The following is a 16,766-nucleotide window of genomic DNA, read 5'->3' as shown; positions in this document are numbered from 1 at the left end:
AACTTAAAGATGAAAAGAATCTTAAAGACCTATCAACCAGTCACAAGCGTGGACTTCATTTGGATCCTGATTCAAACAAACTGTAAAATAAAATTATGACTTTATGAGATCACTATACTGTTAAATGCTAATAGGACACTAGTGATATTAAGAATTATTATTAGTTTTTTGGTGTGATATATTAAAATTGTATAAATATGTTTAAATTTTTTTGTATCTTTTAGAGATTCACCCTAAAGTATTGGTAGATTAAATTATATAATCTCTGGGATGTTCTCCAAAATAACATAGGAGAGGGAAGTGGATGGGCATACAGATGAAGCAAGACTGGCCATGAGTTCATAGTGGTTGAAGCTGAGTGATGGATACATAGGGAATTCATTACACCATCCTTTCTACACTTAAATGTATTCAGAATTTACCATAATAAAAAGTTTAAATCGAAGGGGGGTCATTTCATAGTTGTCATAAGGCATATGTCACCGTTAATGAACACCAAATCCTTGGGGAGCCAGATATCCAGGGGCCACAGAGCACTTGTGAACCCCCCACACCTGGCTGGGCAAGGGCAGGTCACTTACATGACTCAGTTGTTGGGCATTGATTTTGGCTTGGATAATCTGAGGGGTGTTGGTCACAGAGCTGTACTTCAACTTGTCGATACTTTGCCTGTAGTTGACCTGGTTTAAAAAAAAGTGCAAGAAGATGTCACCTGTACTTTTCTCTAAGATTTGCTTAGTTCCCTAACCCTAAGCCCAGCAGAGCTGTGATGATTCTCTAACTACTACAAAAAGGATCAAACACTCCAGTTGGAATCTTTAAGCCCATAGATTTAAAACAAAACAAAACAGTATGTTAAAGAGTGAGTGACTTGAACAGGCAGCTCATAGTGGAGGTCAACGAAACTGCCAGTGAGCACAGGAAAAGGTGCTCATCCACATTATTATTATTATTATGAATCAGAGAAATGCATACTAAAACTGCAATGAGACACCCCTCCACATTCGCCTGAAGAGTGAAAATTTAAACTGCTGACTATACCAAGGGCTGGCAAGGATGTGGAGCTGTGGAAACTCTCACAACACAGCTGGCGGAAGTGCGGGTTGGCACAGCCACTTTGGGGACCAATATGGCGCTTTGGCACACACGGATACCCGAAGTCTCCACAGTTCTATTCCTAGGTGCGTTCCCAAAGAAAACTCATGCACGAGGTCACTTTATAATAATTCAAGCTGCCTATCTATACTTAATGTACTTTTCTATATATGTTGTAAACCTCAAAAGAAAAGAAGTTTTTTAAAAAGGGAAAGAAAAATGAGAGACAGCAAGTCCCACTGATGCCACAGGCATGTCTGAATGGGAGGCAAGGGCACATCAGTGGCTCTGTTTGAGGACAGTCTTAACATGTCTTCACCCTGTGCACCAGCCCCCACCTGGCCCTCACTTCCACATTTCCAGAGTTCTTGAGAAAGGGGCTTGAAGCTTGGCACTGTCCTGGAAGAAGAAGGGTGGGTGGGTTTGAAGACAAGGAGGTAAGCCTCCAGCACCCACCAGTGCATGGACTCCCCAGTTTTCCACTATTTCAAGGTACTGGGGGCTCATGGATTTTCTCCTTTGAAAATACAATTTGCCCCTCAGAGACCCAAGGATTATTAGCCATTTGCCCAAGAGAAGATCATCTTATTTTCCTCCAAGCAGGCCTAGGATCCACTGTAGAGAGAATGGGAACGTGAGCAGAGAGGTAAAGGGATATATCTGAAGGCGTGGAGGCAGGTAATAAGGGGGATGGAGAGGGGTGTATATGAGCTGAGGGAGAGCCCCAGAGACCCATACAAGTAGGAGGGGAGCTGGACTGCAGACGAGTGAAGAGAAAGAATGTGAATGGTGGATGACAAACAGCCTCTTCCACAATTTAACCAAAGTTAGCCCTATATCCAGATAAAGGAGGAAAAACAACTCACTCCTAATCCTGACCTTTCCTTCTGCCTCCATGGTCCCCTGTCAATTCATTCATTTGTTCATTCATTCATTCCTTCAACAAGCAGAGGCAGAGCATCTACTCTGTGCAGAGTGAGCAAACTCAGACACAGGGCTGTCCACACAGATATCTCAGCGGGGTCCTTGCTCCCAGGACCCCAAAGTGACCCAGGCACTTGGGATACCTGAGCCCCCCTGCCTACAGGTTCCAGGCTAGGCCCTTCCATCAGCTGTTCTCTGGCTTTGTTCACAGCAATCAGATCACTGAATGTCCACCTCCAGTCTTCATGCTTCTGTGTTATTGCCTGAAGCCCAGGACCCCCCACCCATACAATGGTATCCCATACAATGTGGCAGCTTCTTTAGGGTAAGAACATCACACTCCTTTGCTACATCTCCACTATCTACTGCCATCTCTGCCCAGACCTCCACCTACCACCTCTGGCCATACCCCTCCGGCCACTGACTCTGCCTGCCATAGGGGCTCACGCCTGTGGCCACCACTACACTATCCTACCATTTGCCATCTATCTAGAGTCTATCTGCCAATTCTATCTGCCAGCTGCTACATCTTATTGCTGCCTCCGTGGGTGACAGCCCAGCTCAGGGAGTCTTTGTAGCCCAAAGGTCACAAAGTCAGTGACAGCCAGACAGACCACTCACTAGGTACAAGTGAAGCACTAGTCTGGGCTCAGCGTTTGGCCTCATTGGTGGGGAAATAGTAAGGAGTCTCAGGGACTGTGGTCAAGGGTAGCATCTGCTACTCAACTCTAGGAGACCGTTCTGGTGAAACAATGTGAAGTCCAGAGTGATCTGATTTTCCACTTACTCCAAAGAAAACAGAAATCCATATTATTATGCCAACTCTTACAATTTTTAAATGCTGACAAACAGTTGAATATTTTTAAAACCCAGTGACCCATGTGAAATAGACCTAAGGGCCATTGTATCCTTCATCTTTTTCTTGTACTCACTCCATTCTTGCCTATCCCAGCATGGCCTAATAATAATCATCATGGCTTAAATACAGCACTTACTCTGTGTCTAGCACTATTTCAAGTGCTTCACACATCTTAATGCATTTAATCCAACCACCCTGTGGGTAGACACTCTGAGGCCCAGAGAACTGAGGTGATTTTCCCCAGGTCACCCAGCTAATGTCAGGATTCAAATTCTAGCACTCCACCTCCCAAGTGGCTCTCAACCTATACACTATAAACCTGGTTTGCCAAAGCTAGTGTGCTTGGAACTATTACTTTCATTATACAGATGAACCAGGGGATCCCCCGTAGCCAGAGCTACCGCTGTTTAGACAGGGAAATATATTCTGGGTACAAACAAATGACTTATAAATTAATTCCTCGAACAGGATCTAGGAAAAATAGAGTGGTCCTGACACCGGACGCAGGGTGTTTTGTTGGATTCAGAGATAAAGAACAGCATCGCTTTGTGCTTTTTTTTCATGGTTCAATGAGAGAAGTGTTTGCACATTCTGAGTTGTGGATATGGTTGGTGTATATAGGAAAAGTAGTAAAGATAAAGTCATTTCAATGTCAACCATTAATGAGATTAGAGTACACTGGCTTCCTGATGCATCAACTGAGAGGGGAAATTATCATCTCATAATAGTCTATTAGAGTTCAGAATTAAGCATGATAAAATGTCATGAAAACTGTATTTTTTAAAAGGCATATTCTTTCCCAATAAGTTTGCATTAAATATGTTGCAGAGCATAATTACTCTCCTCTGCGGGACATAATTAACAGTTTCCATGATTAATCACATCCTTGCAATATCACAGATGTTTGGCCATTGCTTCAATCTACTTTCTGAAGGAACTCTTTCCTGAGGATGGAGTCTCATTTTAATGTTATTAGTGTTGAGAAAATCCATCTGAAGAGAATGCTCTCTAATTAAAGACCATGATTGTTTACTCAATTTCATAGCTATTTGACCACCTTTAGAGCTACCAGACAGAAAGACCAGAAATACTCATGTAATGGATTCCCCCAAACTTCCTGAATATTTAAGTCCCTACATCAGGGGTGGTTGGTTAACTCAAATTCACACAGGAGCCAGGAAGGGAAAGTAAAGGAGAAGAAGATAACACAGAGCAGCTGCCACTCAGTCCCAGCCAGTTGCTACCACACAGGAACTAGGGCTGCCGTTCCCAGAGTTTTAAGATTTTTCTAGAATAGGTGAAAATACGAATTTTTATATAAACTCCCCAAAGCTCCATATGTTGATCCAATTATGTTTTAAACACTATGCGGTCAAACTAAACACCTCTGCAACCTGGTCTTCCAGTTCAGAATTTCTCTCCGCTTCTAATTAATACCTTCTAATCTAGTCTGGTTTAATTCTTCTATCAGATTTGCCCAAGTGAGTAGGCTCTATTTCAGGTGCATAGTTTGATCCACAGCCTTACACAGACAAATGTAATAGCTACTCATATTACACGGGGAGTATAAAGTTGTAGGAATCTCTCTAGTTTGGATTGCCCTCTCAGGCATGATTGATGGAGTTTTAGAAAGGAAATAGCTTAAGTAGTCAAATGTAACCTTGGGTTTCATGAAGGTGAAATGAGTAAGTCAACCCAGCCCAACTTCTTGGGAAAAGAAGAAGCAAAGCTTAGGCTCTTCGTATTCCTTGATTTCCCATCCTTCACTTTACTACATATTTGAAAAGCTCATTTCATTCATTAAACTATCATCTGCCAAAGATTGTCCTTTGTTGTCCTGTAAACCACGTTAAACACTGAGGTGCCCAGCTGAACCCAATTCCACTCTCAGTCTGAGCAAAAGGGAGAGCAAGGTGAATTTACTGCCAAGTCAGTGCTACCAGAGTCATGCTGATCCCAAAACAATGTGAAGGAAAGTTGCATTCAGTAAATGCATGTGGAATTACTTGTTAAATTACTGATTGGTTAGAGATAACCATCACTGACAAATAACTATGATATGAACTCAGTTCTAAACCACCTTAACTACTTTTTAAGAACACAGATGACTTTAATCTTTTTCTTCATGCTTTTCTGTATTTTCTAAATTTCCTGTAACAAACATATATAGTAAAAGTCTTATAATTAGAAAATAGTAAGTTCAATTAATTATAATTACTTCATTGGGACAAGCCAAACTATAAATAAAATCACCACTATAATAATCAAGAAATACATATACTTTCCCAAGTGCTCCTGAGAAAAAAATCAAGTCAATATTACCACTTCCTCTCAACTTACAGCCATTTTATTTTATTTCCTCTGGTCCCTCAACACACTACACCCCAAAACTTTAAATAAAAAAAAAAGCTTATCACTGCTATAGAAGAATAACTTTAAATATGTACCAAATGGCAGACATATTCCACCAATTCCTAAAAGGAGAACTTGAACTGTAGGTTATTTTCAAGATAAAATCAGAGTTGTCCCCACCTGACATGGAAAATCTAAGTGTTTCCAAACATGCATGAATGAACTTCCTAGTGGAAGAGTTCCCCTTCTCAATCTCTTCCATGTGTTAGGAACTGTTGTTTCTGGTTTCTTTCCATCTTGCTACTTAAGAATCATTCCACAGGAAGAAGTGACAAGGAATAAAGCAGAAGGTGCAATTGGAATAGGACTTACATCTTTCAAGGGGACAAGTTTCATTGTTGTCTGGTAAGAGGGAGTAAGAGTGGCTGGGTAGTTGTAGTCCACAACATCGTGTTTATAATCAGCCTTGTAGGCAATCTAAAGCAGGGAGGAAAAAAAAATAAGAAAAAAGAAATGAGTCCCCACTTTCTTTTGACCTTGTCTGAATGTCACAGGAAATTCTTAAAAAGTAACCAGAAATAAAATTAATTCAGTTTCATCACCTCCAAGGAAAATTATGTTCACACTTTGCTTTTAATTAATTTGAATTCGTCTTAATTAATCCAAAATTAGTTAACTTCCATCTGTAGCACATTTATTTTATCTTTCTTATTAATTACAGAACCCCTTATAGTTTTTATTAAAAAAGAAGCACTGGCACATGGATAGATGATGAAAGAGTTTCTTGGCCAACCCCCAGAAAACAAATGAAAAGTCAAGAGTCTTCAGAGTATTTAAATTTTTTTCTAAAGGTCAAATTTGACATTCTCAAGCAGAGGAAATTTGACATTTGTATGTTTTACTAATGAAATAGTTTTTTTTTTAAGTGCCCCTTACCTCCAAGATTTACCACTTGGCATTTGCAAACTTGTCAACTGAACTGACAAAGCCAAGGGAAGATTAATAGATTACACGCTATGGGATCTGAACTATTTTGTTATCCTACTACCTTGACCAGTACTTGTCTATAAGAGGAGGTCTTCAATGAACACTACGATTACATAAGTGAACGAACCAAACAACCAATCAACTCCAAATAAATCACAAACACTTTGGAAATTTGAAGAATTTCAAGTAAGAATTATGCTAATCCATTTCTCATTATTTCTCAGAAATGGAATGTTTTTCTCATACTGGATCAGAGATAATATACCTAAGTACTCCTCAAGCCAGAGAAAGCTGAGATAAATAAATTGAAGCTTTTGAACATTTTCAAGGGTTCTACCCAGCTTTGGTTATATAGATTATGTTTAGAAGCTTTTATGGGTCAGTCTTTTTATTTATTTATTTATTTATTTATGATAGACATAGAGAGAGAGAGAGAGGCAGAGACACAGGCAGAGGGAGAAGCAGGCTCCATGCAGGGAGCCCGACGTGGGACTCGATCTGGGGACTCCAGGATCCAAAGGCAGGCGCCAAACCGCTGAGCCACCCAGGGATCACCTGGGTCAGTCTTAATGCCATAGAACACTGACTTTTAAAAAGGAAGGTTGAAAAGAATTGGCTGAATTCTTCATTTCACCTCCCTCCACCCCAACAGGTCCTCAGACCTATAGACCCTTCAGAATGGGACTCACATTGCTTGCCAAGCTTCCAACCTTCATAGCATGGAGAGTCCGTCTGTCCATACCAACTCCTTCATAGTGGCCTCTCATGTGGTTCTGGTAATTTTCTTTATATTTATTCTACATGGAAACACAAAACTTTCAATAAAAGCATTCTCTTCCTAACTTGCTGGAGATCAACTACTCATTTTAATGCATTAAATTGGAAATAGAAATGATAAAATAGAACCTATTTAAGTAGTCAGTGTATTGCTGAATACAAAATAAGGCAAATCATTTTTGAAAAAAACAACTTTCAAGCAAGCTCAAGATGTTGGAGTGAGACAAGCACGTAAGCACATGACCAAACATAGGATCGGGTGAGTACAGACAGCACAAAACAGATCCAATTTTCTTTTTAATATTTTCATTTGTAAATATGCTAGAGTTTTCCCATGTGAAAACCTACCATAAGCATGGAATTCTCCAATGGACAAGACTGACCTTGCCAGCACTGGGTACAAAGCCCCATGCTATGGGCTAGTACAAATCTGCATGCTATTACTTCCATTTCTAATTATTTGAAGAATACAACCTGAGCTTTGCCAAGGTGATTTTTACACCACAAATTGGTGACTACTAAAACCATGTGAAACAATGATGTCATGTCCCAAATGCAGTTTACCAAATGAAGAGAAAACCAAAACAGGATGCCAAGAAGTCATAAATAGGAAAATATGGGTAGCTTCCAATGAAGCTGCATTAAAATCACGTGTCCTGGGAAGCCATTGAGTTTCTAGGCACTGAAAATATTTAACCAAATACTATTACCACGATTCTACTCAGTTCATCTTCACAAGTATTCCATGAGGAGGAAGAATTGATTATCATCCCTATTTTACACATGGACAAAGTGGCTCGGAGGGCTTTAGCAACTTGCCCAAATTTGAACACTTGACTAATTATGGAGCCAGGTCTGTCAGTTCCAAAGCTGGTGCTCTCAACCACTACATTTAGGCAAAATAAATTCCTCCCCGAATCTTACAAAGTCCCTCGTGGTCTTAAATTCTACTATGATATGCAGCTAAGAAGAAACAAAATCACATAGTCTAGTATAGGTCCTTGATGTTCTCAAGGAGACAGCCTCAGAACTTCTCTGAGATTTTCCAAATTAGCAAATGCCATCTGTTCATCTGTAAAACAAGGAAAGAACATCTGGATCCCCAGGTTATACGAGATCAGGCATTAACTAAGAAGCACACAGTCGCATGGCGAGGGGAGGTTGCATGCTCAGCCAGGCTCCCTCACCAGCATTCACCAACCAGGAGCCGGACGCTGCTACACAAGAACACAAGAGGAGAGGTACTGCCATTAAGGACTCAAGGCCAAGTGCGTGGTGGGGAATGTAACAGAATGTAATACTACATGGACTACCCCTGTAGGCAATCTTGATCAAAATTCTAAGGTATTTGTGCTCAGAAGCCATGCTTCTCTGAGACAGACAGATATATTCACATAGACTGTCTCTTAAGAGACCTAGAAATTTAGCTCATAAAAAAGCCCAAACAAATGCTCAGGTGTTAAAAACTCACATCACTGGTGAATTTTGAGATCTTGCTCACGTTCCTGAATTGAGGCGTCTCACAGTAGTTGATACTGTGACCTTTACTACTTTCCAGGTCCTTCTTATATTCCACCTTGGAAACCAAGACACCAGATGCACAATAGAACCAAGCCCAAAGCTACGCTTGAAAAATGTCACCAGGACTTTACATGGATATTTTTAGAAAACTTTCAACCCAACATTGAAAAATACCAGGCATAGGGTACCATAAGTTGACAGCATGTGTTCTCCTTTCAAATAATAAGTCAGTCATCCTTTTGGTTTGGAAAATTAAAGATATATTTCAAGAGAAAATATGGTAAGATTTCATATATCCCCAAAAAAGTGGCAAGATGGGTTTAAGAAATCAGGACAGGAGTTACTCTTGGGGCAAAGTATCTGGAAGATTATGGAGGGTGTGTCTGAGTCACATTCTGTTTCTTGATCTGGGTGCTAGTTACATGGAGGTGTCCACTTGTGGTAATCCCTCGCAGTAGGCACATATGATGTATATACTTTTCCATATGTACACTTCAATAAAATTTAACCAAAAAAGTTACTCTACGAAGGAGTATAATAAATGAGATTCCTCATAGATGCACAGAGTGTCTTCTACTTTCAAATGGGTTGGCTGGTCGAGCTCCCCGGGGTAGCTGGATATAAGATGTAAGGTTATAGTTATTGAATAGGTCCCAAGTCAGCCCAGGTAATTGGAGGAGGCAGCTGAAGCCTGAGTATCACAAATAGAGCAAGACTGGTTTGTCCTACTAGATAAACATGAGCAAAAAGAAATCGAAGTTCTCTTGTGACCTCTTACCAAAAAAAAAAAAAAAAAAATGTTTTTTAAATACAATTTTTTAATCCTATCATATAAAACATATGGTGGAAACATGCTTTTTAAAGTATGCAAGATGCATATACTGCTCACAACCTGATAAGAAGTGAAAAAAGTATACCAAACTATAAATATAATTGAATTCTGATCTATAAATGTCTTTTTATTCATATATTTATTTATAGTATCTTCATCTAGAAAAAGGCCAAAATGTTAAGTGTTTTTCCTGGATGGGTAAAACTGTACTCTCAGAGATCTGGTTTCACTTCTATCCCTCAAAATCTCTCTGAGCCACAATAAGACACTGTACTTTTCTAGACTATGACAAAGTGAGGACCTAAAGACTGCCAAGGTCCCATCTAGATCTAATGTTCTATGAATCAAGAGCAAAGTTTAGCAACTACTTGACTCTGCTCTTGTAGTGTGAAAGCAGCCAGGGACCATATATAACCAAACATGAGGTGGCTGTGTTCCAATAAAATTTTATTTACAAAATCAGGCTAGGAGTCGGATTTGGTACTCCGGTTGTAGTTTGCTGACCTCTGGCCTAGAGCATTAGAATGATTGGAACATTTGTTTAAAATGCAGATTCCAAGACCTAGGCACCCATCTATTACTTCAAAATACATGAGCCTCCCACTGAGATGAGGATGATGTCCCTCCTGGTGATTCTGAGCAGCCCAGAGTTAGAGGACCACAAATTAAGGAATAGTTTAGGATGGAAGACTGACCTTCAGGGGTTAGGGAAGAAAAATACTTTAGAATACTTGAATGTCTGCTTCTGAATTGCAGATAACCTGTTCGATTATCTTTTAATAGCCCTCATTCTTCCCCATTTTGCAAGAGGTTGTTAACTCAAATGCCTTTGGAGTCCAGAGAGGAAATGCCAGTGAAGAGCTGCTGTGAAATAAAAGGCTTGAGGGCGTGATAAGGATTTGGGAGCTCGACCCTGTTATTTCCTTGCCAGAGGAATTCAAAAAAATCTGAATCACCAAGTACACCAAACAAAACCCACCATCTGGCGGCCAGTCCAGCCTCTAAGGTAATGGGAATTCATATGAGACACAGAACTTCGGGGAAACCCAATGACAATAATAAGAGAATGAGGGAGGTTCCAGGTGGGAAACACTTTCTGATCTGATTTCCACTCTGCAAGAATGACATACTGTTTCGAAGGTCGGCTAGGACAGGATTCTGCAGCAAAAAAACACTGCCTGAAACTTTTGAGAATTTGCAAAGAAACTTTTGAACCCTTGGAGAAACTGTTTAATTTGTTTGATTCTAGGCTCTCTTGGGAGTGGCTTTTGACTGTGCATCAGTTCCAAGGGAACGGCTAGCCATGGGTAGCTTCTGCGGCATTCTACAGAATTTTTCACACTGGGGTTGCCCCACCCCGGTCCCCTCTATGTACGCACCTCGCTCACAAGCTTGTTCACGCTCTGGGCCCGCTTGAGAACCAAGTTGTCCTGGGCTGGGAGGGAGTGATAATGTGCAGGGCCTTTCATCTTATTGAAGTCCTGCCTGTATTTTATCTGAAAGAAGCACACAAAGAGGGCCCGGAGTTGTGGTTTTCATGCTCCGTGAGAGAAATTACCCCAAAATGACCCTCCATTTAACGTCAACATTTACTTAAGAGAATTTTTTGAAGGAAAAAAAAATCACATGGGTTTTTTTTTTTTTTTTCCCTCCATGAAATCCATAAACCACTCAGTCCCTTTGGTATCAAAGTTTTACTGGCCCTTTTCATACTTTGTGTACTTTATCCTCTAATTTCTGCATGAAGAAACGTCTCAAAACAATCATTCCAAAAGGTGTAATTCCTAACCCAGTCTGCCCATGGTTTCAACATCTTTTCTCATCTAATCAGCTGAGGGGCAAAGTGAATATTTTACTTCCCTCTCGGGCCAACAAGAGCGCACTATCCTGGGTAAATGGGATGCTAACTGAACGGCACAGAGCAAAGGGGATGGGTAAAGGGGGTGTAAAGCTCATGCGTGGCTTCTAACCATATATAGACCATGTGCAAGTTGGCATCTTAGATCTACACATGCACGTCACTCTACCGAGTTTAATTATAGTCTATCTTTCGAGGACTGCCAGCTGGCCAACATTCTGCAAATAAAATTTATCCTATCAACTGAGTTATACCAGGTTTGGTAATCACATGACTTGTTTTAACAGCTATCCCCCTAAAGTACTGGGTTTCTAGATGGCTTATTTTGCAAAGACCCTCCTAACCCCAGCTTCTCTGGCTAGACCAGCATCTGCACTGCTTCAACTAACCTAAGGTGACTTCCACAGTTTGTTGGTGTCACTCTCCTTTGAAGCAGATAAATGTGACCAAACAGTTGAACAAAAGAGGTAGATGTCAGAAATTTGGAGAGAAATTGAGGCTAACGTTTTACTCTGGCTCAGGTCTAAATAAATGGCTCTGTGTGCTAGTTTCAGTAAGTACAGAATTCAAAATCTCGTTTCCCCTCTGCTTCTGTGGCTCTGCAGGTCGCCCCAATGCAGTACTTACATCACTAGCGAGTTCGTTGGCTTTCTTGGCATTCTGATAAGCTGGGGTGATCATGGCGGGGAAGCTGCCTTTTCCTCTGTGCTCCTGATATTCCTCCAAGTAACCCTGCTGGGCCAATAGAAAATTTCCATCAGTGAGGCTCCCCTCCCTGAATGGGTGGGGGATTTGGAAATGATCTCTCCTAGAACCTGATCCTATAGAGGCCCATCCATTGGATGTTCCAGGGATCACTCTGGGAGCAGAACTACAAGGTGGCTAAGACGGTGGATTGTGGGGTCAGCTCTACTTACTGGTGCCTGGCACACAGCACTAAACAAATCATCATCATTTCCATGAGATAAATCCAGACATTCTACAAGTCTCCCAGATCTGTGGACTATAGAGTGCTCATTCCATGTCTGATACCAGGGTGGTCTCTGCCCTCCAGTAATCTCAAATGCTGCCTTTCTCAGGCCCATTGGCAGATCTATGCAGAAAAAAACCATTCACATCCCAGATACTATTTTCCCAGTGATGTAGGCTATTTGCCAGGGAGAAGAGCATTATAATTATTTGAATTTTTGTGTTTGGGGGATATTTCAAATTGCCCGAAGAGGCTCTAAATGGGACTAAATGTATATTTCAGACTATTATCATCGGAGCCTGTTTCTTCTACCTACTCCCACAAAAGAAAACCTTCTTTCTCGTGGAACTGTCATGATGTCACTAGCATAAACCTTTCCTGGCAGTGGGATATACTTCAAGACCTGTTCAGATGCTACCTTCTGTCTGGGAAACTCCTCCCTCATTCCCAAATCCTGCCCCAGGCAGAATCAGCTGCTTCCTCATCTGTGTTCCCAACCAGTCTGAAACAGCCTTGTGTGCCCCTTTGGGCTCATAACTCCATCCTCTGTCTGGCCTCCTCCAAGGCAAGAGCCTGCCTCACTCCCATACCAGGGCTGGAGTCTGGCACACACATTTTCTTTAATAAAATAGTTGGGTCAAATCAGAAAGTCCAGGCTTCCCTTCTATCCAATAATGACAAGTGTTTAGCCAGAGTGGCCCTTTATGTTTGGCTGCCAAAATGTTCTTGGCAGCAATGCAATAAGTAAAAAAAGAAAAAAGAAAGTTAAGCTAAAAAAAATAATAATGAAGGTTCTCAAATTCTTTGGTAATCTCCTTTTACCTCTTCTGCTCAATAATTTGGGGTTGGTATGTAGCTTTACTTTAACTTCTCTGCTCATATATATCTATTTTTATGTTGGATATGTAAATCTTTTTAGTGAGACACTCAATCCTATTGGGGAGTTGACTGGTTACAAACAATAAGTTGATTCCATGATATAGTCTATTAACCTAAAAAATTGTTATTTGTGAAAAAGAAGAATGAATTATTTGGCGTTTTAGGTATTACAGATATTTATGGTTTCTCTGGGTGTCTGCTTCTCTCTCACTCCCTCCTACTCATGCCTGGCAGGTCCCGCTAAATCACACAAGGAAATGCCATACAAGGCTCATCCTCTTGACAGCTGCTGGTGGTGCTATCACACAACACCCACTTTGATTCTTAGATTTGTTATTAGCACAGCCGGCCACTTCAGCCAAGATGTCCTAAAAACCAAGAACCAACTATGACACTATAAGGTTATATCTCATGGATGTGTATGAATATGTCTAGACACACTCATGTACTGGCAGATAGCAGTGGTCACATTTGGAACAAAATATTTTTTGCCAAATATAGGAATCAAATATTTTTAAAAGTTGTCTTGAGCCTTCTATACAATATATTTGAAACATTAAAGCCACAAAAGCATAATTTCATTGAGTTTAAAGCACTGAGGCCATTTAATTAATTTACAGAATTTAATAAAATGGACTTTTTCATTTAAAACTAAACACTTTTGCTCAGACAGACATTTGCAAAGGGGTCACAATCCATCTTCATACATACCTCCATCTTACATGAGTGTCTCCCTCGACACTCTTTTAAAGAAAAGAAGTAAGTTGTTTCCTTTCATAAATTAGGTATGTTGAATAAATTATGTATATTGTAGAATCAAGTCACTGATAAAAATTCAATTTTTTAATTATTTTAAAAAAATCAACTAAGAATATACTCTTCCAGTACGCACACTTAGCCTTCCAATATTCTTTACTTACAACTGTGAAAAAATAATGTTCCCTTTCTCTCCTGCACCTACAGAGGGATGTACAAATAAAAATTAGCTTCTAATTATCATCTCAACCTTTTTACCCCATCACTATGTAGTTCATGTGAGAAGTGAAGTTGAGGAAATGATTTGCATTCTCTTGTAAATTGCCTCACCTAGCAACTTAGATAAGATATACACTTTCTAAGAAATGACCCTTGCTACTCAGTGAAGTGCCCAATATTTTTCCAGACATGCATTTGGATCCATTTTGTGCTTATACAGTGATGAGCTAAAATTAGCCAGTCTTAGGCCTTGAGATCATTCGTCATTGAATAGGTGAGAATGCTTTACTCTTGGCAAATCCACCATATTGATAGAGGTTCTTTTAAAAAAAAAAAAAGATTTTTATTTATTTATGCACAAGAGACACAGAGAGAGAGAGAGAGAGAGAGAGAGAGAGGCAGAGACACAGGCAGAGGGAGAAGCAGGCTCCATGCAAGGAGCCTGATGTGGGACTCAATCCCGGGTCTCCAGGATTATGCCCTGGGCCGAAGGCAGGCGCTAAACCACTGAGTTACTCAGGGATCCCCAATAGAGGTTCTTTATATTTTAAAAATGATGTGATGTGATGTGATGAGCACTGGCTGTTAATACTTTATGTTGGCAAATTGGATTTAAATAAAATAAAAAGTATTGAAAAAAAGGAAAGGAAAAATGCTTAGAAATTGCTTTTCCACGTGGATGAAGTTGAGCCCCATGTAATTGCCTTTGTTTTCTGACTTGGAAAAATCTACCTTTCATCAATAGGGCAAGATAAACCACAGCCCAACCCCTGATTAAACGGCCATCAGCTGATTAAATGGTCACAGGCTAGTGGGCTACTGACCCACCAAGAACTGATCATTAGAAAGGGCAGTCTCCCAGGGAGTGATTTTATTACATACCTGGCCATATCGGTCCATGCATTCCCTTGTGCCTGCAGCTCCAGCAGCTGGACTAGCCATTCCCTTCATTTCTCTTTGATATTGTTGATGGTACCTCACCTAAATGAAGGGAAAGGACAAACCTGTGAATTTAACCTTCTATGCACAGAAGCCAGGAGAATAAAAAAGAATGTCTTGTGGAATGTTCTGTTTCTGCTTGGGTCCACGGAGTATGTCTTAGACATAAAAGTGCCAGATCAATGTCTTGGTAAAAGCAATTCAAAACTAGGAAGGAAAGTTACTCCCTGGGCCATGGTGCATGCAAAAGCAGACAGGAAGTTGTAATTGCCAAGCCCAGGTAACTTCCTGCTTCCTCCCCTACCACAAATACACTGTCATGGAACTCACATCGCTAGCCAGCTCATTGGCTCTCTTGGCTATCTGATAAGCAGGCGTGATCATAGCAGGGAAACTGCCTTTTCCTCTCTGTTGTTCATAGTCTTCTGTGTATCTCACCTGGAAAATGAAAAAAGAAAATGAATCTCATGCCACAATCACATGATCTACCAGGCCATCTGATGAGAAGCCCTGCCGAGGGCTTGCATTACCTCCTCATATCTCCCTGTCACACCCTCTACGGCACCATCGTTTGCTTATGGCTTGATGGACCATGTGTATCTTCTTTACCTTTTTATTCCCCAAATCCCAGGACAGTGCCTGATACATGGAGATACTGAATGCAGAATTCAACACATACTCATGCAGCATGGGCTAGAAGAAGAAGGCTTCTGCCCTCAAGGAGCCTCCAGTCAAGTCTGGGAGATAAAAGAGGGTTCTCAACCCAAGGCAAGTGGAAGCCACTCATTAAGCTGAACCCGGATTTGCACTTACACTTCCCACTCAGAAGACTAAATTCTTGGTCTTATTATGCTAGAGAAAAACTGGGCTGTGAAAAGGCAAATGGTAGAAATTCCTTAGAAGTGATGTTCTACAATTTCCAGTGACAAGGACTGGATTTTTTCAGATTAATCACATACATCTGATTTGCAACTGATACCATCGAAGTTCTTCTTTCTCAGGAAGAGTTTTCACAAGGTCTGTGCTAGCTGACTTATCTGACTTGACTATCCTTGACCTTAAAAAGTTCTTCCCTGGCTCCCACGGGGGACTGAGAAGCCTCCTACATTCTTCCTCCCTCCACCCTCAAGGAAGGAAGGAAAGGAGAATCTTATAGGCCTCTAAGCCTCCGTTATTTCTTACATCACTTTGAAGCTGTCCCCCTGCCTGGGCCCGTAGCAGCTCAGGGGTATCCGCCACCGTGGTAAACCTGGAGATGCGCTCGTCATGCCCTCTCTTGTATTCCACCTGGTTAAGAGACAGCATAGGGTCAAGGTCATACCCACCAACCTTTGAGAGGACTCTTCTTTACAGCTGTCCTGAAGCTATACCATTGGGCTGGACTCAACACAAGCCGATGGCCAAGTCTTTAGGGCCGGTCTCATAAGCTCCTCTTCAAAAAGCATCAGTGCCACTGTGTTAAGTCCAAGATAATGCCAGGCAGGGCTAACCATTTACAAACATTAACTCACTTCACTTCATAAAAATCGCATGAGGCAGGACCATTCTTTTCCCCATTTTACAAATGAGCAGCTGAGGAATAGAGAAGCTCAGGAATTTGCTTATGGTCACACAGCCAGTAAATGAGAGAACCAGAATTCAAACTCTTGCATTCTGGCTCCAAACTCTGAGCTCTTAGCCAACAGGAATAGCGAAGCTATTCCTCAGGAAGATGTACCACCCACTTAATGAGAATCAGTGTCTCAAATGCTAATGTGACCTCAAGATATTATTTGGTCCAGTCTTTGGCTGAGCTGCC

The 16,766-nt window shown here is 40.9% G+C and overlaps 1 protein-coding gene across 8 annotated transcripts in view; it reads right to left on the bottom strand.

The window, feature by feature from the left end:
• The window catches only part of NRAP (nebulin related anchoring protein), a 69,931-nt gene that overhangs the window by 43,719 nt on the left and 9,446 nt on the right, over positions 1 to 16,766 (bottom strand). For 2 of the 8 annotated variants that reach the window (XM_072805251.1, XM_072805253.1), the window contains exons 7-15: positions 16,151 to 16,255; positions 15,299 to 15,406; positions 14,912 to 15,010; positions 11,833 to 11,940; positions 10,727 to 10,843; positions 8,466 to 8,570; positions 6,907 to 7,014; positions 5,603 to 5,707; positions 582 to 680 (exon numbers count right to left, since the gene is read on the bottom strand). In XM_072805251.1, the coding sequence (XP_072661352.1) occupies positions 582 to 680; positions 5,603 to 5,707; positions 6,907 to 7,014; positions 8,466 to 8,570; positions 10,727 to 10,843; positions 11,833 to 11,940; positions 14,912 to 15,010; positions 15,299 to 15,406; positions 16,151 to 16,255 (954 nt within the window). The remainder of the gene's footprint in view (positions 1 to 581; positions 681 to 5,602; positions 5,708 to 6,906; positions 7,015 to 8,465; positions 8,571 to 10,726; positions 10,844 to 11,832; positions 11,941 to 14,911; positions 15,011 to 15,298; positions 15,407 to 16,150; positions 16,256 to 16,766) is intronic. The other 6 variants (XM_072805252.1, XM_072805255.1, XM_072805256.1 and 3 more) reach the window with 3 other exon arrangements.

The sequence above is a fragment of the Canis lupus genome, chromosome 29 (genome assembly GCF_048164855.1).
Source record: "Canis lupus baileyi chromosome 29, mCanLup2.hap1, whole genome shotgun sequence".
Classification (NCBI taxonomy): Eukaryota; Metazoa; Chordata; class Mammalia; order Carnivora; family Canidae; genus Canis; species Canis lupus.
The sequence above is the reverse complement of the archived record's forward strand: the minus strand, read 5'-3'. Positions and strand labels throughout refer to the sequence as shown.